Source organism: Hemicordylus capensis, chromosome 4, assembly GCF_027244095.1.
Source record: "Hemicordylus capensis ecotype Gifberg chromosome 4, rHemCap1.1.pri, whole genome shotgun sequence".
In the NCBI taxonomy this organism is placed as follows: domain Eukaryota; kingdom Metazoa; phylum Chordata; class Lepidosauria; order Squamata; family Cordylidae; genus Hemicordylus; species Hemicordylus capensis.
In genome coordinates, this window is record NC_069660.1 from 152387883 (window position 1) to 152412561 (window position 24679).

The 24679-nt window shown below is 42.8% G+C and overlaps 1 protein-coding gene across 3 annotated transcripts in view; it reads left to right on the forward strand.

Annotated features, from left to right (window-relative positions):
• Positions 1-22542, forward strand: part of SHCBP1L (SHC binding and spindle associated 1 like) — a 33305-nt gene extending 10763 nt beyond the window's left edge. For 2 of the 3 annotated variants that reach the window (XM_053243835.1, XM_053243833.1), the window contains 7 exons: positions 4880-4966; positions 12697-12915; positions 15202-15304; positions 18769-18922; positions 19993-20243; positions 21623-21745; positions 21897-22542. In XM_053243835.1, the coding sequence (XP_053099810.1) occupies positions 4880-4966; positions 12697-12915; positions 15202-15304; positions 18769-18922; positions 19993-20243; positions 21623-21745; positions 21897-22133 (1174 nt within the window). In that variant the 3' untranslated portion in view covers positions 22134-22542. The remainder of the gene's footprint in view (positions 1-4879; positions 4967-12696; positions 12916-15201; positions 15305-18768; positions 18923-19992; positions 20244-21622; positions 21746-21896) is intronic. The other variant, XM_053243836.1, reaches the window with a different exon arrangement.
• The last annotated feature ends 2137 nt before the right edge of the window (positions 22543-24679 follow it).

Consider the following 24679-nt stretch of genomic DNA (forward strand, 5'->3'; position numbering starts at 1 on the left):
TGTATCAGGTGACGGTCTGTGTTCAAGATCATTATCACTGGCATCTACACCTTGTCAGTCACCATTGACACCAAGAGAAATGACTCTTCAGTATAAGAGCTGCGGATTTGGAGGTCAGCTTGGACCCTTTGACAGCGCGGTCCCCATGATCTCTGCTAAACCCTAATGGGAATATTTTGCCTGCCTCCACCTTCAAAGGTTTTCTCAGCCAGGGCTTGGATGATACCAATGTCAAGGAAGTGCCAGTTACAGTACCAAAGACCCTGTCAATGTCTGACCCGAGATTTCTCAACTGGTGCTCCCTCTGCATTTCAGGTCCCCTTGTGACCTTCAGCAATACAACTCACCATCAGTCATTTGGTTACTTCTTTCTTGTGCTCTACTTCTTGGAAGTTCCCAAAAGATTACATGGTGTCTCAAGGACTATTATCTGAAGGTGGTTGGGGGGATGTACCTTGCTTTTGTAGTGTGGAATCCCCTGGCTTCCCTTATTACTATGGATACAAATTATGGAAAGCATGGCAGGTGTAGACTGTGACCCAGGTTACACCTCATACCCTCTTGGGGTCGATGGGCCATTCTGCGTTACCACCAACCACTACAAAGCCTCTTGCACCAACCTCATCAGTTGCAAAGTAGGCATGTGCTTCTGCTAGCACTCAGACATATTCAGTGCCCACAGTTTCTCATGCCCCTACTATGTCTCCTATTGCTTCGACACATGCTTCAGCTCCTGATACAGACTGCTTTCACAGGAGGGCATGCAGCTGGTCAACTTTCCTCAGATGAGGAGTGTAATGAATGGGGACTTGGCAAATGGCGGATTTAAGCCTAGCCTTTGTCTCAGAGCAAGTCCACACGGGGGAGAGAAAAATGCTGATTCATTCCCGCAATGTTTGCTCAACAAGGCTATCTTTTGGGTAAACGCTGCCACCACATCCAAATTATTACAGAGTTTGCCCCCCCCCCCCAATCTGGGTGAATGTCTAGGGAATTCTCTTCACTTACCCAAATGTAAAAATACAAAAACCTCCCACATGCAGCCTACATGTGGTGAGAAAACTTGGTAGACTGCTGAACAATTAACCTTGAGGCTTGTCTGCACCAGAGTAAACCCCCTTTTTCCTGAGTTAAAAAAATCCACTTGAGACAGGTGAAATTACAAAGAATAAAAAGAGAAAACTTTATTCAAAAGATTACAGACTGCTTTGGACTGAGGCTGTAGCAGCTTCCGTTACAGGAAAAAGAAACACTCAGTACTTGCAAGAATACTTCCACAAAGCACTCCAATTGATAGTTGGAGTGGTACACTTTATAATCTTGGTTACGCAGTTGCAAAGATAATTCAAAAAGCACCCGCAGTTGTAAGAAACCTTTAAAGGTTACAGAGACATTTGCAGTGCCCTGGATGGATAAAAAGTGCACAGGTACAGCATTCTTACGTTACAAAATAAAACACAATAGACCAGTTGTAAGGATCTGCAAAACACTAAAATAAAGAAATCTGACACCAGCTACCTAACACACGGTTCCTTGGCTAAACCCTTCTCTAAAGCCAAGCCCTGGCTTCTTCCCTGAACTCATCAAAACCATGGTAGAGACTTCAGGCCCCTGCAGAGTTCCTGGTTGCTGCCATGGTTTGGCCAGCCAATCAGTTGCTTCCCCTGCCTGGCTCCAGCTGCACAAGGACCCCTTCACTTCCTGCCACAAGGCCCTTTAAGTTCCAGTCACCGTGTGCTGAGTGGCTGATTCCTAGAGGTCATTGCCTGACAGGACAGGGTTCCCTTCCCGTTCACTCTTTAGGGTAAGGGAGGGGCCAATTGCTACAAGGAGTATGATGATTCCACTTCAACTGATAGCGAATCTGCCTCTATGAAACATACACCTATCTCTCCATAATGTAGCTTATCACCTACAGGTTGCATAAATGACAGAGGCCTTGGGACTTGAAATAAAAAAGAAAACCATGGATCTTAAAGATCTGGTATATGACTTTATGGCCACCTCCCAGTTCACTCAGCCTGTATCTTTACCTTTTCTGCCAGTCATCTCTAAAGCAGCTCAGTCTGCCTGGAAGGTCCTCCAAACATCGACACCAACATCCAAACACTTGGAAAGTCTATGCTGAGTACAAGAAGAAACAATGAGTACTTATTGAAACACCGTTCACCAAATTCCTTGGTTATAGACTGTAGGGATGTCCATGAACCAGTTCAGCGGTCTATTAACAGACTGCCGAACCAGTTCGGAGGCGGGGAGGGGGTTGCTTTAAGGCACGGGGAGGGTATCCTTACCTCCCCCACTGGCGCTGCTCTCAAAATTTCTGGCGCAGGGTGGCTGTATATTCCCTTGCTGCCCTGGTCAACTTAATACCGGAAATGGCCAGCGTGTGTGTGCCACTTCTGGTATTATGTTGACCAGGGTGGCATAATACCAGAAGTGGCTGGTGCACCCCCCCCCCTCTCCCTCTCTCCCTCTCTCCCTCTCTCCCTCTCTCTCTCTCTCTCACACACACACACACACACCACTTCTGGTTTTATGCTGACCAGGGTGGCAAGAGGGTATACAGCCACCCTGTGCCAGCGATTTTGACAGCAGCTCCTTAAAGCAGCCCCCATATTGTCCCAGGAGTGCACGGAAATGGTTGCTGAGTCACCTGCGTAGGTTCTTATGAGGCACCCTAATAGACTGTGCTACCTATATTAAGTCTGGCCATTGCCATTCTACACCAGCTGATAAGGAATGGAGCAAGCTTGATGTGTTGGGCCAAAAAGTCTATTTAACTGCTTGCTTGTTTGTAAAGATTGCCAATTATGCTGCATGCATGGCTAAGTACGGTCATTTCCTCTGGGATAATCTCTTCTGGGACCATATTTCCTTAAGGCCTGATGAGTTCAAGAGATGCTTCATCGATGCCTACTCAAAAGTTCACATTGTAATGTGTCAGCAGCTCAGCACTGCTAAACATTTAGCAGAAACTGAATCCAGAGTGATGACTACAGCTATCTCCATCTGTAGGCATGCCTGGCTGCACTCCGTGAGTTTGCAACAGGACACGAAAGACAAATTGAGAGCCTGCCATTGATGGCAAGGGTGTTTTTAGTGATGATACTGATTCCACAATATAGAAATTGAAAAAGTCTAAGTTTACGGTGAAATCCTTCATGTCCACTTCTGCCTCCTATGCTACCTCCTAGATATTGTCTGTATAATCGGAGACAACCTTCTTATAAGATGACTGAGCACAAGGACTTCCATAACCCATATCAGAAATTCCAGTGTAAATCTTAAGGGTCAAACCCAATATATTCCCAGGAGTCCCACTCTAAACCTCAAGACCAATCCAAGCAGCATCTTTGATCTGCAGGTCCATCCACTGACATTCCTCCTAATTACCACGTTTTCCATCAAATTGGCAAGCTATGCATCTGCATGGCACCACATAACATCCAACCATTGGGTCTTATGCATAATCAACACAGGTTATGCGATAGAGTTCAAGTCCCTGCCAGTCTTTACAGGCATAAAGTACACACCTGCTTCGCCAAACTGATGGAAGAAATGTCCACAACTTGCATTTTGGTAAGCCCTTGGTGGCCATGAAAATCTTGTTGTCCTCTGCTACTCAGACTTCTGAAAAATGAGTACAGGAGACTGTCTCAGTATCCTGATCTCCTGTCCGGAGACAGATGTTAGTTGCTTCAGCCAAACCTGGACACATTAAGACTAACAGCATAGAAGATAGGCTTCTAGACAGGATACTTTTAAATGTCAGGAAAATCTCCATTAGAAGGACTTAGCATTGAAAATGGAAACGGTTTCAAACATTTGCAGTGGCACATGGCTTTGAACCGGACACTGCTTCTAGTAGGCAGGTATTGCTTTACTTAACAAATTTTGAAGTCTAGTGGCCTAGCCAATGTTTTGATAAAGGTCCATTTGGCAGCTATACCCTCTGGTATGTCAACCCATAGAGTAATGGAGTTTGTCCTTAGTGTTAGCTGCTCTGAGAGGCCCTTTGAACCTCTGACAACAGCCTAGCTGGTTGCTCTTAAAACCACCTTTCTTGTGGCAATAACCACTGCAAGGAGGGTTAGTGAGTTTGACTGCTAATATGGATTGACATACCTTATACAAGGTTTTATCCTGACAAGGTACTTCTATGAATGGACCCTACATTTCATCCTAAAATTGTTTGATTTCCATATAAATCAGGACATAGTGTTTCCTACTTTCATCAGTGATCATTCTTTGCCCCTGGAGAAGTCTCTGCGTGCATTGGTTGTCAGGAGGTCTCTCCTGTTTTACTTGCAAAGAACTAGAGACTTCTGTAAAACAAAGCAGTTTGTGGCCTACAAGGGTAAGCTGAAGGGCTGCTCTCTCTCCAGACAACGGCTATCCCACTGGCTGGTTGAACTGACCGTCTTATATCAGCCATGGCTGATGAAAAACATTGTTCCCCTTGGGGTTTGATTTGATTCTTATTAATTTGATTGTTCTTGATTTGGAATGGTAAGTTCCTGCTATATATTAACTGCTTTGACTGATGGCCATATTACTTATTCTTTATAATACTGTACTATTTCCAGGAGATTCTCAGCAGGTACTATTCAAGCATTGTACTTCATTAGTGCTATAGACTTTTAAGGTTTTATTATAAGTAAGATTTTAAGTGTTTACACAAACTGAATTTCTCTTAGCTAACCTCTCTCCTTCAAAAACCAATAATTGATTCTGCCGTTTTTGGATAATTAAAAAAGCAAGATGCCAGAACAATAGATATTTTAATTGTTCTGTAATATTTGACTGGTAGAAGTGCCTGCATTCATCATGACAAATAGTTAATTGTCATTGTAATGGTATTATGGATTTTATTTAGGTTTTTCTATGACTTTCTTTGGCGAGATTGGGATGATGATGAAAATAGTGAGACCTATGCTGCACTGATAGAAGAGAGAATTAAGATGTAAGTATACTTACACAGTATGATCCAATTCAGCTTATATGCTAGTGGAGTATTGCCAAGCAAGTCCAACACTGATACGTTGGTCTTCAGAAGAGGAATCTTTTTGAAAATGAGGGGACTGTTAAAAAGGAAGCTAAAAGGGAAAGTCAGGAGGGGTCAAATCATTCCAGGAAGCATGGAAATTATTTGAAACCACAATAGTAGAAGCTCAGTTGGAATGTATACCAAAAAGGAGGAAAGGTACCAGCGAGTTCAGGAGGACAATAGCATGGCTAACAAGTAGAGTCAGGGAAACCATAAAAGGGAAGGAGACTTCCTTCAGAAAATGGAAGTCCTATCCAAATGAAGATAACAAAAAGGAACATAAACTTTAGCAAAAGAAATGCAAGGAGACGACAAGGGATGCAAAAAGAGAGCTTGAGGAGCGTATAACGAAGTGTCAAGGGGAATAACAAAAACTTAGATAGATAGATAGCAGAAAACCTGCCAGGGAGGCAGTTAGACTGTTGGATGATGAGTGTGAAAGGGATTATTAAGGAGGTTAAGGAGATTGCAGAGAAGCTGAATGAGTTCTTTGCATCTGCCTTCACAGCGGAGAATGCTAACCATATACCCTCTCCAGAACTCAGTCTCAGAGGCTGAAGAACTGGGCCAATTCGAGGTGATGAGGGAAGATGTTCTAAACTGTCTTGAAAAATTAAAATTGAACAAAATCTCCAGGGCCAGATGGCATCCTCCCAAGGGTTCTGAAGGAACTCAAATGTGAAACTTCTGATCTCCTAGCAAAAATATATCCCTACAGTCAGGCTCTGTTCAAGAGGACTGGAAAGTAGTTACATAACTTCGATTTTCAAAAAGGGATATAGGGAGGATCCAGGAAATTAAAGGCTGGTTAGCTTAACCTGTGCTGGGCAAATTGATGGAAAGCATGCTTAAGGACAAAATTGTTAAACACACAGAAGAACGGGTCTTGCTGAAAGAGAACCAGCATGGCTTCTGCAAGGGCAGGTCTTGCCTCACTAACCTTTTGGAGTTGTCTGAGAGTGTCAACAGGCATGTGGACAAAGGTGACATAGCATACTTAGATTTCCGAAAAGCTTTTGACAAAGTTCGCCACCAAAGGCTCTTAAGTAAACCTAGCAGTCATGGAATAAAGGGATAGGTTCATGTATGGATTGGTATCTGGTTGAAGGACAGGAAAAAGAGGGTAGGAATAAATGGACAGTTTTCACAATGGAGGGGAGTAAGATCCTGGGTCCCCCAAGGATCTTTTATGGGACCAGTACTCTTTAACCTGTTCATAAATGATCTAGAAGTAGTTGTAAGAAGCGAAGTGGCCAAATTTGCAGATGACACTAAACTATTCAGGGTAGTGAAATCCAAAACAGACTGAGGTGCTCCAAAAAGATCTCTCCAAACTGGGGGAGATGGCGACAAAATGAGCTTTTCAAGGTTAGCAAGTGTAAAGTGATGCATATTGGGGCAAACCAACCCCCCCCGTGTGTGTGTGTGTGTGTGTGTGTGTGTGTGTGTGTGTGTGTGTGTGTTGATGGGGTCTGAGCTGTCGGTGACTGGCCAGGAGAGAGATGGTGGACTGCTCATTGAAAGTGTTGACTTGGTGCACGACAGCTGTGAAAAAGGCCAATTCAATGCTAGGGATCATTAGGAAGGAGATTGAAAACAAAAATGCTAGTGTTGTAAGGCCCTTATACAAATCTGTGGTGAGGAATGCTGTGTTCAGTTCTGGTCACCGTATCTTAAGTAGGACATTGTAGAACTGGAAACCAAGATGATCAGGGGCCTGGAGCAGCTTCTTTATGAGGCAAGGCTACAGCATCAGGGGCTCTTTAGTTTGGTAAAGAGGCAACTGCATGGAGAAATGATAGAGGTGTATAACATTATGCATGGAATAGAGAGAATGGACAGATAAGTTTTTCTCCCTCTTGCACAACACTAGAGAACCAGGGGTCATCCTGTGAAACTGAAGGTCAGGAAATTTAGGACCAAACCAAAGGACTATCATATCTGGGCTGAACTACACTCCACAGTTACTACAGAGTCAACTACATAGAGCCAGCGTGGTGTAGTGGTTAGAGTGGTGGACTAGGACCAGGGAGACCTGAGTTCAAATCCCCATTCAGCCATGAGACTTCCTGGGTGACTCTGGGCCAGTCACTTCTCTCTCAGCCTAACCTACTTCACAGGGTTGTTGTGAGGATGTAGTAAACTGCTAAGTATGTAGTAAACTGCTCTGGGCTCGTTGGAGGAAGAGCTGGATATAAATGTAAAAATAAATAAATAAATAAATAAATAAAACTCTGGAGGTATACAGCAATTCCTCTTATGGGATTAGATTGGATCATTTTCGGTTTGTGACTCCTGAGGAAGTGGACAAACTGCTTCAGACTGTGCATCCTACTACCTGTACTCAAGACCCTTGCCCAGCTTGGCTTATCTCATCTGGTAATCATATTATCAGAGAGGGTCTGGTAAATATTGTAAATGTTTCTCTGAGGGAGGGCAGGAGGCCTCCTTGTCTTAAGGAGGCTATTTTGAAGAAACCAGCATTGGATCCCTCAGAGTTGGTTAATTAGACCTGTTTCTAATCTTCCATGGTTGGGCAAGGTGATTGAGTGGGTGGTGGCCTCTTAGCCCCAGGAAGTTCTGGATGATGCAGATTATTTAGATCCATTTCAAACTTGCTTTCGTGTGGGTTATGGGGTTGAGACTGTCTTGGTTGGCTTGATGGATGATCTCCAATTGGCTATTGACAGAGGGCATGTGACTCTGCTGATCCTTTTGGATTTCTCTGTGGCTTTTGATACCATCAACCATGGTATTCCTCTGAACCGCCTGAGGAAGGTGGGATTGGGTGGGACTGTTTTACAGTGGTTCCATTCCTACCTCTCTGGTAGATTCCAGATGATGATACTTAGAGACTGTTGTTCTGTTGAGGAGAATTAAAGTGTGGAGTTCCACAAAGCTCCGTACTGTCTTTAATGCTCTTTAACATGTATGTGAAACCGCTGGGAGAGATCATCAGGAGGTTGGGTGCAGGGTGATATCAATATGCTGATGACACCCAGATCTACATCTCCATGTCGACCTCATCAGGAAATGGCATGTCCTCCCTAAATGCCTGCCTGGAGATGGTAATGAGTTGGAAGAGGATTAACAAACTGAAGTTGAATCCGAAAGTTGGAGGTACTGACTGTAGGTCCACCTTAAGTGGCACAGCAGGGAAATGCTTGACTAACAAGAAGGTGGTTGCTGGTTTGAATCCCTGCTGGTACTATATTGGGCAGCAGCAATATAGGAAGATGCTGAAAGGCATCAGCTCATAGTGCACGAGAGGAGGCAATGGTAAACCCCTCCTTTATTCTACCAAAGAAAACCAAAGGGCTCTGTGGGCGCCAGGAGTCAAAACCGACTTGACAGCACACACTTTACTGACTGTAGGGGGTCAGGACCCAATAGATGGTTTAGGTCTGCCTGTTCTGGATGGGGTTCCACTCTCTCTGAAAGATCATAACTTGAGAGTGCTTCTGGACCCAAAGCTCTTCCTAGTTTCTCAGGTTGAGACAGTGGCCTGGAGCACTTTTCATCAGCTTTGGCTGATACATCAGCTACATCCATTTCTGGAGGTAAATGGCCTTAAAACAGTAATACGTATGCTGGTAACCTCCAGGCTTGACTACTGTAATGCACTCTAGGTGGAGCTGCCTTTGTACATAGTCCGGAAACTACAATTGGTACAGAACGTGGCAGCCAGATTGGTCTCTGGGACAGCACAAAGAGACCACATAACACTAATTTTAAAAGAACTGCATTGGCTGCCGATATGTTTTCAGGTGAAATACAAAGTGTTGATTAAAGCCCTTAACAGCTTGGGCCCAGGGTATTTAAGAGAGTTTCTCCTCTGTCATGAGCCCTGTTGTATGTTAAGGTCTTCTGGAGAGGTCTGGTTACGGTTGCCACCGGCTTGTTTGGTGGCGACCCAGGACTAAGCTTTCTTTGTGGCTGTCCCAGGGCTTTGGAATATGCTCCCCACTGAAATAAGAGTATCTCCTGCTGTTTTCAGGAAGACCTTCAAGACTCACCTGTTCTTGCAAGTTTTAATTAGAATTTTAATAATTTGTTTTAATAACTGTTTTATGTGATTGTTTTTATTGCGTTTCTTGGATTTTAATCTGTGATTTTTTAAATTTTGTGTTAAATTTTGTACACCACCTAGGGATGTGCATATCAAATGGTATAAAAATATGATAGATAAATAAAAGGAAGTACTTCACACAGCACGTAATTAACTTATGGAATTCTCTGCCACGGGATGCGGTGGTGGCCACTAGCTTGGACAGCTAGTCCAAGGGGCTTAGACAAATTCATGGAGGACAGTTCTATCAATGGCTACTAGTCTAGTGGCTGTAGGCCATCTCCAACTTCAGAGGCAAGATGCCTCTAAATAACAGTTGCAGGGGACCAATGGCTAGAGTGTGGGCAAGCCCTCACCCTCTGCCTCTTAACTTCTCGGAGGCATCTGGTGGGGTACTTTGTGAAACAGGATGCTGGACTAGAGGCCTTGAGCCTGATCCAGCAGGGTTGTTCTTGGAGGTGGAGTAGCACTGTATGTTAAAGAAGGGATAGAATCTAACAAGCTAGAAAAACTAGGTGGAACAGAGTTCTCCACAGAAACCCTGTGGGTGACAATACAAGGCCTGAAAGGAAATGCTACTGGGGATGTGCTATCGCTCTCTGAACAAAATGCTGACAGTGACTGGGGGTTGCAGCAGAAAATCAGGGAAGCTTCAAGGAGAGGCAGGGCTTGTAATAATGGGTGACTTCAATTACCCACACATAGACTGGGTAAATTACAGTCAGGTAATGACAAAGAGGTCAGATTTCTAGATACACTGAATGACTGTGCCCTAGAACAGTTGGTCTTGGAACCAACCAGAGAGAAGATGACCTTGGACTTAATTCTGAGTGGCACCCAGGACCTGGTGTGTGATGTCAGTGTCATTGACCCTTTAGGGAACAGTGACCATAGTGTGATCAAATTGAGCATATGGGGGGGAGAGAATCACCAAGGAAATCTAACACAGACATCTTGAATTTCAGAAGAGGAAACTTCTCCAAAATAAGGAATATGTTGAAAAGAAAGCTGAAAGGGAAAATCAGGAGAGTCACTTTGCTCCAGTGTGCATGGAGTTTACTGAAAACCACAATACTAGAAGCCCAGTTAGATTGTATACCCCAAAGGAAGAAAGGTACCACTAAGTCCAGGAGGATGCCAGCATAGCTAACAGATACCGTAAAGGAAGCCATAAAAGGGCAGAAGACTTCCTTCTGAAATTGGAAGGCCTGTCCAAATGAAGAGAACAGAAAGGAACACAAACTCTGGCAAAAGAAATGCAAGGTGACAATAAGGGAGGCAAAAGGAGAGTTTGAGGAACATTTAGCTAAAAGTATCAAGGGGAACAACAAAAATTTCTTTAAATACATCAGAAGCAGGAAACTTGCCATGGAGGTTGTTGGACCATTAGTCAATGAGGGAGTGAAAGGGATTATTAAGGAGGATATGTAGATTGCAGAGAAGCTAAATGAGTTATTTGTGTCTGTCTTCACGGTAGAGGATACTGAGCATATAAATGTTCCTGAACCAGGCTTTTTGGGGATGGAAGCTAAAGAACTGAGTCAGATAGAAGTGACAAGAGATGATGTTCTAAACTCTCTGGAAAAACTGAAAACTAACAAATCGCCAGGGCCAGATGGCATCCATTCAAAGTCCTCAGAGAACTCAAATGTGAAATTGCCGACCTCCTTGCTAAAATATATAACTTATCCCTGCAATCAGGCTCTGTAACAGCGGACTGGAAAGTAGCAAATGTAACACCAATTTTAAAAAGGGGATCCAGGGGCAATCCGGGAAATTACAGGCCAGTTAGCTTAATGTCCATTCCAGGCAAATTGATGGAAAACATCCTCAAGGATAAAATTGTAAAGCACATAGAAGGACAGGCCCTGCTGGGAGAGAACCAGCATGGCTTCTGCAAAGGTAAATCTTGCTTCCCAAACCTTTTGGAGTTATTTGAGAGTGTCAACAAGTGTGTGGATCAAAGTGATCTAGTTGACATAGTCTACCTGGAATTCCAAAAAGCTTTTGACAAAGTTCCTCATCAAAGACTCCTGAGGAAACTTAGCAGCCGTGGGATAAGGGGACAAGCACATGTATGGATTGTTAACTGGTTGAAAGACAGGAAACGGAGGGTAGGTATAAATGGAGAGTTTTCACAATGGAGGGAAGTAAGAAGTGGGGTCCCCCAGGGATCTGTACTGGGACCGGTGCTTTTAAATTTATTTTTAAATGATCTAGGAGCAGGGGTAAGCAGCGAGGTGGCCAAATTTGCAGATGATACCAAACTCTTTCGGGTAGTGAAATCCAAAACGGATTGTGAGGAGGTCCAAAGGGATCTCTCTAAACTGGGTGAGTGGGTGACAAAATGGCAACTGCAGTTCAGTGTTGGCAAGTGTAAAGTTATGCACATTGGGATGAAAAACCTCAACTTCAAGTATACGGTGATGGGATCTGAGCTGTTGGTGACTGACCAGGAGAGGGATCTTGGGGTCATGGTGGACAGCTTGTTGAAAGTGTTGACTCAATGTGTGGCAGCTGTGAAAAAGGCCAATTCCATGCTAGGGATCATTAGGAAGGGGATTGAAAATAAAACGGCTAATATTATAATGCCCTTATACAAAACAATGGTTCGGCCACATCTGGAGTACTGCATACAATTCTGGTCACCACGTATGAAAAAGGACATTGTAGAACTGGAAAAGGTGCAGAAGAGGGCAACCAAGATAATCAGGGGCCTAGAGCACCTTTCTTATGAGGCAAGGCTACAACACCTGGGGTTATTAAGTTTAGAAAAAAGATGACTGTGGGGAGACATGATAGAGGTCTATAAAATCATGCACGGAGTGGAGAAAGTGGATAGAGAGAAATTCTTCTCCCTTTCCCATAACACTAGAACCAAGGGTCATCCCATGAAATTGATGGCCAGGAAATCTAGGACCAACAAACGGAAGTACTTTTTCACACAACACATAATCAACTTGTGGAATTCTCTGCCACAAGATGTGGTGACAGCCAACAACCTGGATGGCTTTAAGAGGGGTTTGGATAACTTCATGGAGGAGAGATCTATCATCGGCTACTAGTTGAAGGGCTATAGGCCACCTCCAGCCTCAAAGGCAGGATGCCTCTGAGTTCCAGTTGCAGGGGAGTAACAGTGGGAGAGAGGGCATGCCCTCGACTCCTGCCTGTGGCTTCCAGCAGCATCTGGTGGGCCACTGTGTGAAACAGGATGCTGGAGTAGATGGGTTTGGGGACTGATCCAGCAGGGCTGTTCTTATGTTCTTATACTTACAGTTCTCTCAAACAGCGGAGGTTTAGGTAGTACCACTCAGACGTTTGGTGGATGCTTACATGTTGGAATCCTTCCTCACAAAAGAACACTCCACACAGAAAACTAGCATATCAGGGAGAAGGCTAGACAAGAAAGAAGCCGATTACCTGTCATGCTAGTTTTCAGTACATAGGCATGTTCTGGGTTTTTTTGTAGCAGAAACAGAGGTTTGCTACCTTAGCAGTAGTTTGTGAGATTTGAGGATTGGTTTTTTTTGTATAAAGTTTCCAAGAAAGAAGTTCTAACTTCCTTAATTCTTCATAGTTGGTGTGATATTCAGAATGGGATTATCCCTGCTCCAATTGCTCATCGTTTTAGAAGAAATCTGGAAAAGTACAAAAGCATGCATTTGGAATTGATCCATTACCAAAGTAATATTAAGGAAGAGCCTACAGCAGAAGAAGCTGTTGAATGTTGGAAAAAATATTATGAACTAATAATGCTATGTGGATTGTTGAAAATATGGGAAGATTTACGCCTCAGGTAATTGAATTTGACATTTAAACCTGTCAGAGTTAAGGCTACAATTCTGAACATATTATGGAGTAAGCCCTCATTGAACACACAGAGATTTACTTCTGAATAAACATGTATATAATTTCTCCGTAAATAATTTCCCTTGTACAAATATTTGCTCTTACTAGTTATTTTGTTTATGTATAGTAAATATAGTTAGTTTGCTAGGGAATTGGAAGTTTCTGTGTAATTTATTACTTTAAATAGCCTACATGTGGCTGCAGTTGTGTACGAATTGGCTACTGTTGCAGTAATACCTTGTGCATTCCTATTATAAATGGTTGCTAGGAAAGATCTTGCAAAAGTGGAATGTTGCTAGTTCTGTTGTGGCTGAAGTGCCTTCAGGAGGAGCCCAGATGAGTTCCTTCCTGCCTTAGTCCGAAACACATGAGCAAGAGTTCTTCATTACATAATATCTTATTAAGGAAGCTGTGACATTGCAGCCTGACCTGTATAATTTTTCATTTATAATCTGCCTTCTATCATGGAACCCAAGGCAATATACATAGGGTTTCTAGACAGTTAACCATCCAGGCACTGACCAGGCCTAGACTTGCTTAGCTTCAGCAAGGTGAACTGTATTGAGGGGCCCTCAGACCATGCTCCGGGACCAGTTCTACTAGTATAACAGATTGGACCAAGTAGGCTCATACTTGTTGGTTGTTGTAAATGGCTCCCAGGTTTGGAGCTTTGAATACTTGTTTGTTGTTTTTCCCCACTTCAGTTTTCTTCATTCCTTCTGGTGACATATTATGTCAGGTGCATAATTTAGTTGGGAAACTACCACTGCTGCATTTGTTTCCCTTTTGTGTGCATACATTATTTTATTGCTGAGCAATTCTTGCTATAAATTCCTGAGTACCTACTTTGTTCTCATTTTTTAACTTTATTCAGTGGGCTGAACAAAGATAGTGAGTCTAAGTATGGTTATCAGAAAGCAAATTCAGTTGAAATGGCGGGCAGGGTCGGGGTGGGGGTAGGACTTCAGCAAATGATATTAGAATGGCACTCATGCAGAATCTAGATCAAAAAGCCAATATTGTAAGTAACACAGACTACTTATTAGTTAAGATTGTTCTTATAAAGCCAGTGTGGATTCATCTAGCTCAGCACTTCTTGTAGCTTTGTAGCTTTTTGAAAAGGAAGAGCCCATCGTTCAGTGGAAAGCTCATGCTTTGAATATGAAGTTCCCAGGCTTATTCGCTGGCATCTTCAGTTGATGGACCTCAGATAGCAGGGCTGAGAGTGCTGATTCCAGTGCTTTGTGTTGTCACAATTAGGCAATTCAAACTCACTGTTTGATACTAGCAATGTATTTCTTCTGCCTTTTGATTGTTCACACTTTCATGAATAATATATAGGAGGACCACATAGGTTAGTAAAATTCCCCTGTAAATAGAAAACCTATTAAAATACAATTTAAGTAATTTGTTCATTTACTGCTAGAATATGGGTTAGACATAATTATTGGTGGAAGAGCAAAATTGCATGTTCTGTATCTCTTGTGGTTTGAAAGATGGCAACCAGTGTATTTTATTTTAAAAGGTTTGTACCCTTCCTTTCCTGCTCAGGTGATCCAATCAGTCCTTTCCAGCATTCATATTTATAACATAAATTAAATTCTGACTCGATGATGGTATATTTTTAAAAATATTTTAAAATGTAAGTGTTCCATAACCAAGCAAATCATGGAAGTTACTGAAGTCAGGGAACATGAGAACTTTTAAAAATCCATTTTCTTTGGCCATGTTAAAATGTTAGCTTCATAATCCCAATAATCTTTGACACATACTTTTGAATTGATGTACCCTTCAGAACGTCTTGTAAGAACACTTTCAGACAGCTTTGTCACAGGATTGTCATCTTTAAAATTAGCTGTTTTGAATATAGTTCAAATAGTTGAAATTCAATTTTTGTTCCTTTTTAAAAAAGAACACACATCCCAATAATCGTGACATAGATTTCTAGAGACTACAGTGCATTGTTTCAGTTGCAAATGTAACTAGCACAAAGTGCAGAAATACTGAATACTTCAAACTTTGTTCCCTTCGCATTTTGAAGGCTTTCTGGTGCCAGAAATTTCTGGCATGTTTCTCATGTATAGGGATATTGTTTAGGTTTAAATGTCTGTATCTGTTTAAATCTGAAACAGATGCAGCATTAAGTGTACTTGAAGTCAATTTGCCTAACATACTTTCACATAATTTTTTTGTCTAAAACTATTTGTAATACAGAGTTCATTTTAAATTTCAGGGCACATGGACCTTTGACTCCAAGAATATTGAAACGTAGGAAAGGACACAGAACTGATGGCAAACCTGTAACTTATATTGTTTCAAAAACAATGACAGAAACGGTAAGGAACATTTGAATATGCAGTATTTGGCAGGAATCACCTGGTGTTTGCTATAGATCTGGGTCGTGGTTCCAACATTCATAAGTAGTGAGTTCTGCGCCTGCACAGATCAGCTTCGGGCAGAATTTGTGAGCTCCTCGCAACGCCTGCAACCTCCATTTGCACATGCCTGCAGTACCTTCTAGTGGCGGTTGGGAGGCCCTTCATTCAGTTTTCTTTCTGACCGCCGTAGTGATCAGACCTCGGAATAGTTGGCTCCTCAAAATATCAGATTTCAGTTTGTTTCTCTACTAAAAACCCCTCTGACTAATTGTGCTGCCGACCTTTTTCCACAATCCTACGACTCCACTGAAACGGGCGGTGCATTCGCTGGATGTTCGTAGGGCGCTGCTCTACTATTTGAAGCCCACCTTGTGTGTCTGTAGGACAAGGCATCTGTTTGTAAACCTTCAGGGCCGCCGGAGGGGATACTCCCCCTCACGCCAGAGACTGTCCTCCTGGTTGGTGGATTTGATCAAATTCGCATATGACCAACAGGGTATCAGCCCACCGGCCTTCATTAGGGCACACTCAACGAGAGCATATGCCTCATTGGTAGCACATCTGCCAGGCATTCGCTTCAGTGACATCTGTATGGCGTCTCATCAGACATTTGTAAGGCACTATGCCATAGATCTCCGGACAGCGGCCGCAGTGGAATTTGGACAGGCGACACTGAAACGGGTGTTACAGTAACTTGCGACACATGCCCCCCACCATCAGGGCAGCTTGTGATTCACCCACTACTTATGAATGTTGGAACCACTACCCAGATAAACAGGTTGCTTACTTTAACAGATGATCTGGTAGTGGTTCCATACATTCATAAAACCCGCCCATCCGTCCCCACAGCTGAGGGGGCAAGCTACTGTATCACCATGAGCCAAGATGACAAGTGCCATCGAGAAACTAGTCGGTCATCAAGAAACTGAATGAAGGGACACCCAACCACCACTAGAAGGTACTGCAGTCATGTGCATTCGGCGGTTGCAGGCATCGTGAGTAGCTAACGAATTCTGCCCGAAGCTGATCTGCGCAGGCGCAGAACCCACTACTTATGAATGTATGGAACCACTACCAGATCATCTGTTACAGGAAAGCAACCTGTTTTTTCTAACTTAATTGCTGCATGCAGCAATCTGCAAGTAGCTGATAACTCTTCTCCATTGTTGCTTTTTCTTCTTCAACATACCTTTTATTACTGTCCTTTCTCCTTTCCTCTTAGCTATCATTGCTTCTCTTTTTTTCAGATCTTAATATGCAGATTTCTCTTATCTGGTTAGCATGGCTGCAAGAGGATAGAATATCCCTTGCACAGATTAGCATCTTTAATTTATTGGATAGATACATCAGAATGTGTCTTACTTTGACCCAAAAGACAATACTTTTGTCTGTCCGTCTGTTTAAATCTGATTTGGTACTCTCATATACTTAATTTATAAAAGGAATCTGCTCAAATCTCCTGTGTGTCTTGTAAGAAATGCTGATGACACATGTGAAGAACAGTCTGGGTTAATACAGGTGTAACTAGTGTCTAGTGCCCCTTGCTGACTGATCAAAGAGGCTCCTTTTTAAAGTGGTGTGGTTGTCTTAAATTTAGCAGGGGGGTAGTGACTGTCCCTGTTCAACCCAACATAGCATAGCATCTCTCTAGTTACTGCTGCTGGTGTCTCCTCTGTGATTTTAAAAAGATTGTAAGTCTGTTTGAAACTACTTCCTCATGTTTTCTCTTTCCTTTTGTTAGGCAATCCACTTTTTGACCTTTTTTGGAAAAGCAGGGTATAAATAGTCTTCATAATAATATTGGCTGACATTCTGACTAATGGAGTGTGTGCGTTTTGCGGGACTGCAGGGATAGGCTGGGAGCCCTCACACAACTCCCCGCTGTTGCACCAGAGCCCTTAAAATGTGAAGCGCTCTGTAATAGAAGAAACATGTTGCTGACCCGCAACAGTGTGTTTCCGATCTTACAAATGGTGGGGTATACACTGAATTGCAAGAGCTATCTATGGCACAACAGCATGCGTGTCAGACTGTGCGAGTTGTGTGAGAGCTCCCTGTGTGTCTCTGCAGTCCCTCAAACCACCCATATTTATATTTGGTTAGGATATCAGCCACTGTAAACGGGGTAAAACATGCAAGACTCACAGTTCCTACAAGTATGCTGCAATGGAAGCAGCAGTGTCGTGGTTGGTTTAAAAAGGACATCACTGACCTCTCCAATCTAAAAGCATCTACAAGTGTTTGAACCCATAGGTGCCGTTTTGACAGAAGCCAGCTTGGAATGACTAAGGGTGCTGCCTTTAGCTCCAAATAGTTTCCTTGAAGGATTTGAAAAAAAGACAATTCCAAAACCTCCTTAAGCAATTTGATCCATTATTGTATTCCCTTTGTATCTAAGGATGTCTTCCCTAAGTATTCTCCTTCCCTGTTATTTAAATTCATTGCTTAGCTGGATAAAATGAATACATTTTTCTCTTTTTCTAAAGCAGAGCCAGATCCTAGCTGAATTTCCTTTCCTACAAGATGGACATGTTTGCCTGCACTGATGCAGCCTTTAGGTAGAGAATGCTACAGCAGATTCTGTAGCATGCCTGATAGCAACAGTTCGTACCTAGGATGGGACATGGCGACAATACCTCCCTTCACAAGATGTGAAGGAGAGCAGAAAATTGGGCATACCATGAGTGTTCCTTCTCCTTAGAAACAGGATGACATCCTGATCTGCCACTTTCAGGTAGTCTTCAGGCAAGGCTGTAGAATATTGTTCTGATTGTATCTCATGCTAGGCAAGAACCTATTTGCTTCATCTGGTTTTGATCTCTTATTTATAGTATTGTTCTAGGGCACCCTGTTGGGTACCATTTTTTTGGTGGTTTTTAAAAAAGTGGCTCAGTTACTGTTGCATATCTTGAACTGGGAAGGAACTTCCCCTGCTGATTGAGACAGGAAATTCAGCTATGTTGTACCTCTGAAGACTGGTGAGAGTTGTCATCCTTCATAGGATATCTTCTTATCTTTGATAAGAAGGAACACTAATTGTCAGATCTTTTACCAGAAAAAATGCGAACTTAAAACATCTCAGTCAACTTTTTTAAAAAAAAAATCTGAAGTCCTAGTGTGGATATATATCTGCATCTCAACAATGTGAGATAGATTAGTCTGAGACATATTACAAACTAAGATTCATGTCCAAGGCTTTGTGTTCTGGGTATGTGTGTGTGTTGAAAATATTTTACAGCAACATAATTCAGATTCCAAGAAAGCTGAATTCTAAAGTGTATACATTATGTAAATTAGCAGATAATTTATTCAAGTCATATTAGTCAAGGTCAGTTTTTCCCCCCAATTGAAAAATGTCAAAATATTGATTTTGACATGCTCACTCGAATTTATTTTATGTTGTATTTCTCCCATATGTCCAGGTTAAAGAAATATCTACTGATGTAGTTTTTCAACAGCATGATAACTTAAACGTGGCTTTGGACAACTGTTATAGTGGAGATAATGTGCTTATTTTCCCAGGAGAATATAAAGCTGCAAGCCTTTCCATGTTGACTGAAGATATTATTATTAAAGGTTATTAATATACCTTCCTATTCCTTTGTGTTTACAACTGCCAAATTAGAAATAGCTGCTATGAATTTTATTACATGAATCAAGAAAATATTGATGGGATAAAGATAGGTTAAAACATGAGGATCTCCCAGGTTTTCAGAATTCAGAGGAGAGTGAATTGCTCTATCAAAATGGGAACATTTTCACCTCATAGACATAGCAGTTCCAAAATACATAGGCCCTGATCAAATAGCAGGTATGTGCAGCACTGGTGAGATCATGTGTGATAACACTTAATGGATGGGCAGGAGGAGATCAGATCCAGCTCCCTGCTCTGCCCTCCTACTTCCTTTTGAGGACAGCTGTTGCTGATTATCTGATTGGGGCGATGTTTGTGCAGTCCTGATTACCAGATTAGGCCAAGAACTGTATGTAGCACCTATTAGCATATGCAGCTCTTTGTCCAGAGGCTTCCATATGTATTTGCATCAGATAGATTGGGACAGTGGTTTCTATATTAGGACCAAAAAAAGGCATGGTCAACTCTATGGCTTCTTTGGCCAGCAGCTAACTACTGAGCTATGCCACCAAAATGTACTAACCTCTAGCCAAATAGGTCTGGGAGTGGAAGGAGCAGGGAGGACTGTAACATCTACTCTAATAATTAGTTTGGAATCTCAGGGAGGGTTTAATAGGTTGGGTTTCATGGATTTGGAAGGCACTGTAGGTAGCCTTCCCTTGGAGGTGAAGGGCCTACACGTTCTTTAGACTTGATGATTCCATAAGTATAGCAGAAATTGGGTTTGTGTTGTTTTTTGAGGGATGGTGTAGGTGATTGTGAAAGAGTTGTATGACACATCTGCCCATGTTGTTATAAACATTAAGTTGTCATTGACAAACTGTCTTAAATGTTACCTCCATTTTATAATACTAAAAAATCTCACTACCAGTCACTGCAAAATTGCTTGGCCACTTGTGTATACAATCTCTCCCTCTATTCCTTTTTTACTACCTTTTCTTTTCTCCCCCCCCCCCCACATTTGTGCAGTCTTAGTTTTAACAAGGCTTTCCTCCCACCCTCATTTATTTAGGAGTTGGAAGACCAGAAGAAGTTGTGATTGTTTCAGAGCCTGCCCATGAGAATTTTGTAGTGTCGAGGGCCCAAAATGTGAAACTAATGAACGTTACTTTGATACAGCAAGGGACTGTCGATGGTATTATAGTAGTTGAATCTGGACACACAGTTCTGGAGAACTGTGTATTGAAATGTGAAGGAACTGGTATCTGTGTACTTGCTGGAGCTTCTCTGACAGTTAAAAACAGTGAGATTACTGGAGCTCAGGTACTCTTTATATAAAGGTATATCTTTAATAAAGATAGTGTGTATGAAAATATTTTGATACAACAGTGTGGGTAAGACTGACTTGGTTTACTTGAACAGGGATAAGTGGTGATGAAAAACTATGTGCCAGTTGCAACATATACACAAATTTCAAGCTTACCAAGGCAATAGCCTTTTGAAAAACGTATCTAAGTTTTCTATAAAAGGCATGTACAATATTAGCTAACTTTTTGGCTAAAGTTGTAAGGCAGTCTATTGTGAAGATTCAGAGTTCTCAACACATGAGGCAATCCTCCCAGGAATGTTTTGGTGGCTAATCTACTGGGAATATCAATTGGTGGCTAATCTACTGGGAATATCAATTCTGGATATATGCAAAGCAGCTACCTGGTTTACAGTACTGCCATTTATTAAATACTATGCATTAGATCAGGGTTTCTTAACCTTGGGAGCCCAGATGATGTTGGACTACAACTCCCAGAATCCCCAGACTTGGACTTTGTGGCTGAGGATGATGGGAGTTGTAGTCTAACATCTGGTGGCCCAAGGTTAAGAAATCCTGCATTAGAAGTCAGTTCATGGAAGGATGCTGCATTTGGGAGAGTTGTATTACAGCAGAGTCTACCATAAGCTCATCTGCACTCTCCACCAGCTATGTAAGTTCATTACTCTTGCATCAAGGTGGATGCAGAGAGGACCATGAAAAAGATAAACAGGTTGCTTACCTCCTAATGATCTTTGAGTCATCCTATGTGCATACACATGGCCTGCCTGCCCGCTCCACTATAAGCGGAAAGGGGAAACATTTAAATCAGGATACTTAACAAATATCTTAAATCTTCATTTGGATGCCTGACTACAGCAGTATTCATACAGGAATTGAAGGAGGACACTCCAACCACCCTGCCTTAATAGTCACACCCAGTGCATGAGGACAGTGTTGCAGCATCTCAAGAAGCTGTTGAAATGCCCTGGCTGCTGGTCTGCACAAGTACATTCCCATAAATGTGTATGCATAGAACCACTCAAAAATAATCCATTACAGGTAAGCAGCCTGTTTTTTCAAGATTAAAAAATCCATACGCCAAAGGGATGAAATGCCTTTGTAAGCAAGAATGTGATACATGAATAATCCTGTAACATCTGTAAATTAAAGACCAACAGCTGATTAATGAACCAAATCAGTGGGGCTTGTGGTCTTTCCATCCACTACTCCAGTGGAGCCCCCTCTGTAAGTTGTTAAGCAAGACTTCAAATTCTCTACATCAGTCTGCTTGTATTTATTTCTTCTCCCCCGTCACCTACAACGTGCACTGAACTGGTCTATGTTCTTGTTAACCATAGTAAAAGTAAGATACTGGTTTGTTTTTTTAATCCAGGGGGCTGGCATTGAGTTATATCCAGGAAGCACAGCTATGTTGGAGGATAACAAAATTCACCACTGCAGTAACTTCAGAACCAGTGATCCTTCACGGGGTAGCTTTGGTGCAATTAACATTAAGGTAAATCATTGCCACTGTCTGATATTTATCTAGATTTATGGAAGAGAAAGAGAGACTGAGGAGCTTGAAAATATTTTGTAAGTTAAAAAAAGTAACTTGACTAGGTTGGGGAAAACAAAACATTTATGAATCATTTTTTATTATTTAACAGGTCCTTCCTGCTCCCAAACTAAAGATGAAAAACAATCATATTTACAGTAACAATGGCTATGGAGTGACTATTGTTAAGCCTTCTGAACAGCTGTGTGCTACAGCTGATGGAAAAGTGGAATGTGCTGCAGCAGGAGATGGAGAAGATTCTATTTCCAAACTAATGCAGGAATTGAGCCTTGAGATAAACAGTAATACGCTAGAAGATAACACTAAAGACATCAGTATAGTTAACTGAAGCTGTGGACTTCCCAGTTACAACCATTTGCTGTGGCAGAAGAAAATTTGCTTTTATTAAAAAACATTACTAAAAGTTGTTTGTTAATATTGTTAAAATAGCACCATAAGTACTAATTTTGAGTATAGAGGAAGTGTTTCAATCTCTCCATAGCTTGGTATGAATAGAATATATAAGCTTAACTTCCGTTTAAAAGACCTTTATAACAAAATTACAGAGTTAACAGCCATATAGAAAAAAGGTTTATAATTTGGTCTTTAAATTGAACACTGTGCTTACTTTTCTAATTCATGAATATGTTTGTAAAAAAAACCCCATGTAACAGGTTGTGTTATTGGGAAATAACTCTTGTGAAGGTCAGGAGAGAATTTCCATCTCGAAAATTGGTTAAATTACTGATTTATCACTGCATTTGTATAAGCTTGTCTTCATTTTCATTACTTTATAAATAGTAGTCCTGCATGCCAGGAATTATGTATGACTACCAGTTATCCTAACATACTAGCATAGTATTAGAAGGTAAAGAGGGGTGTGAAGCAGTAACTTTGAGTAGGAGCTAATTTTGCCAGTCTTGCTAAAATTGAGTGTGTGTGTTGTGCACAAAATGGATTTTGGGTTTTTGTTTTGAGCTTGGAACAAAATGCAGATTGCCAAAATGTTTCGTTGAAACAGCAGTCAGTGGAACAAAACCCAAAATGTTTCAGGTTTTTTGGCCATAGGGAACAATGAGGAAACACCCCATTGTTCCCCATGGGTAGCTGCTACACACACACACACCCCAAAGTGGGTTGGGTGGTAGGGCATGATGGGTGCTACTTACCATCCAACCCACAAAAGAAATGGGCAAGCAGGTGATTCTAAACCAATTTTTAATTTCCCCCATAGGATCCTTGTCCCCAGACCCCAGCCCAAGAAGACACGTAGACTTTTTTTGGGTGAAAGGGCCACAACTTTATTAACAGGAACAGGCATGGCGGACTGGAACGCCAGGTGATTAATCACCCTTAGAGAACAGTGCGGGCCCCTAGGCCCGGGCTAGGACTCTAATGTCCTACCCATCGACTTACTGGGCGACACACCCTGGCTCAGGAAACAGGCAGGTACACCCCGCCTAATTCCTTCAAAGCCAACCACCCCTTTAGAAGAGGGGATCTGGATACTTCAAGGTCTTCACCCACCCTGGACCGCACAGCCCAAAGGTTGGTGAAGTCCTGAATCAGGTTTCATGGCAATCCATTCTCCCCATGCTGCACAGGCCACAAAGGAGCAATTGACCAATCAACCTTTTGGAACAGCGGAGGAACAAACGGGCTTCCCCCTCCAAAAACGACAGATTGGAGAAACACAAACAGCAGTCCCTGGGAGAACCCTTGCTCCGTGGTAACAACTCCCTGGGACGAAAGGCACCAAAAAAGGCGACCAAGATCGCTGCTTGAAAGAGGGAAGCTTCCCAGGGGCTCGCACAACAGCCCGCCAAGTGACCCAGCATGGTGGCTACCGGATCCAACGTAAATGGGCGTCTACTGTCACCTCCTGTAGGACCCCCTCTAGACCAGCCCTCTAGCATTCGCCTCACCCGGGGGTCGATGGAGGAGTCCTCAACCCCCCTGACCTGGGCTTTGAAAGCCAATGTGGCCAGATAACCTCCTAAGGTAGACTCAGCGCGCTCTGCTCTATGTAAGAGCACCAGGAACTGCTGCAAATGACCAACCGGTACTGGCCAAACCTCTGCTAAACCTTCTGCCCTCCGAAAAAGGGAAAATGCCTCGATCTTAGACGTGTAGCTCGCCCTGGTGCTGGGCGCCAAAGAAGCCGCTATGGCCTGCTGGGCTTCCACCTGCCAAGATGCCACATAAAGGCTGGCATGGGGTCCAGGTGCAGTGCTGCCTCGGGCGCTAACTCCCTGAACCTGTTTACCTGGAAACAAGACAGGGCGTCAGCTATGTCATTCCGGATCGGCGGGACTGGAACAAGATGTTGGCCCAAAGGCACTGCAGCACAAGGGCCCGCACCAGCCCCATAACCGCCTGGTTATTGCACCAGAACCTAACTGACGAGTTAGAAAACTCATCGGCCCAAATGTGCACTGCAACTACTATGGGAAAAAGCTCAAGGAATGTCAAGTCCCTGATGATCCCCTGTTCTACCCATTCTACGGGCCAACGGGCAGCGCACCAGCGGCCCCCAAAGTAGACTCCAAACCCGGTCCCCCCAGCGGCATCTGAGTGGACCTGTAAATCAGTCTCTAGGAGCTGCTCGCTCCTCCAAAAGGCAACTCCGTTAAAGCCCAACAAAAAGGACTTCCAGAGTGCTAAGTCAGGCCTAACTCCCTCAGTGATCCGAACCCTGTGATGAGGAGCCCGAAGGCCAACCGTTAAATCACAGAGCCGCCTGAGAAAAGCCCGCCCAGGGGCCACTACCCTGCAAGCAAAGTTAAGGTGCCCCGCTACTACCTGTAATTCCTTCAGAGTAGCCTTACGGGCATGCCCCAAAGCCCTAACCAGGTCCAAAAGGACCTCTAGCTTTGCCTGCAGTAACCTTGAACA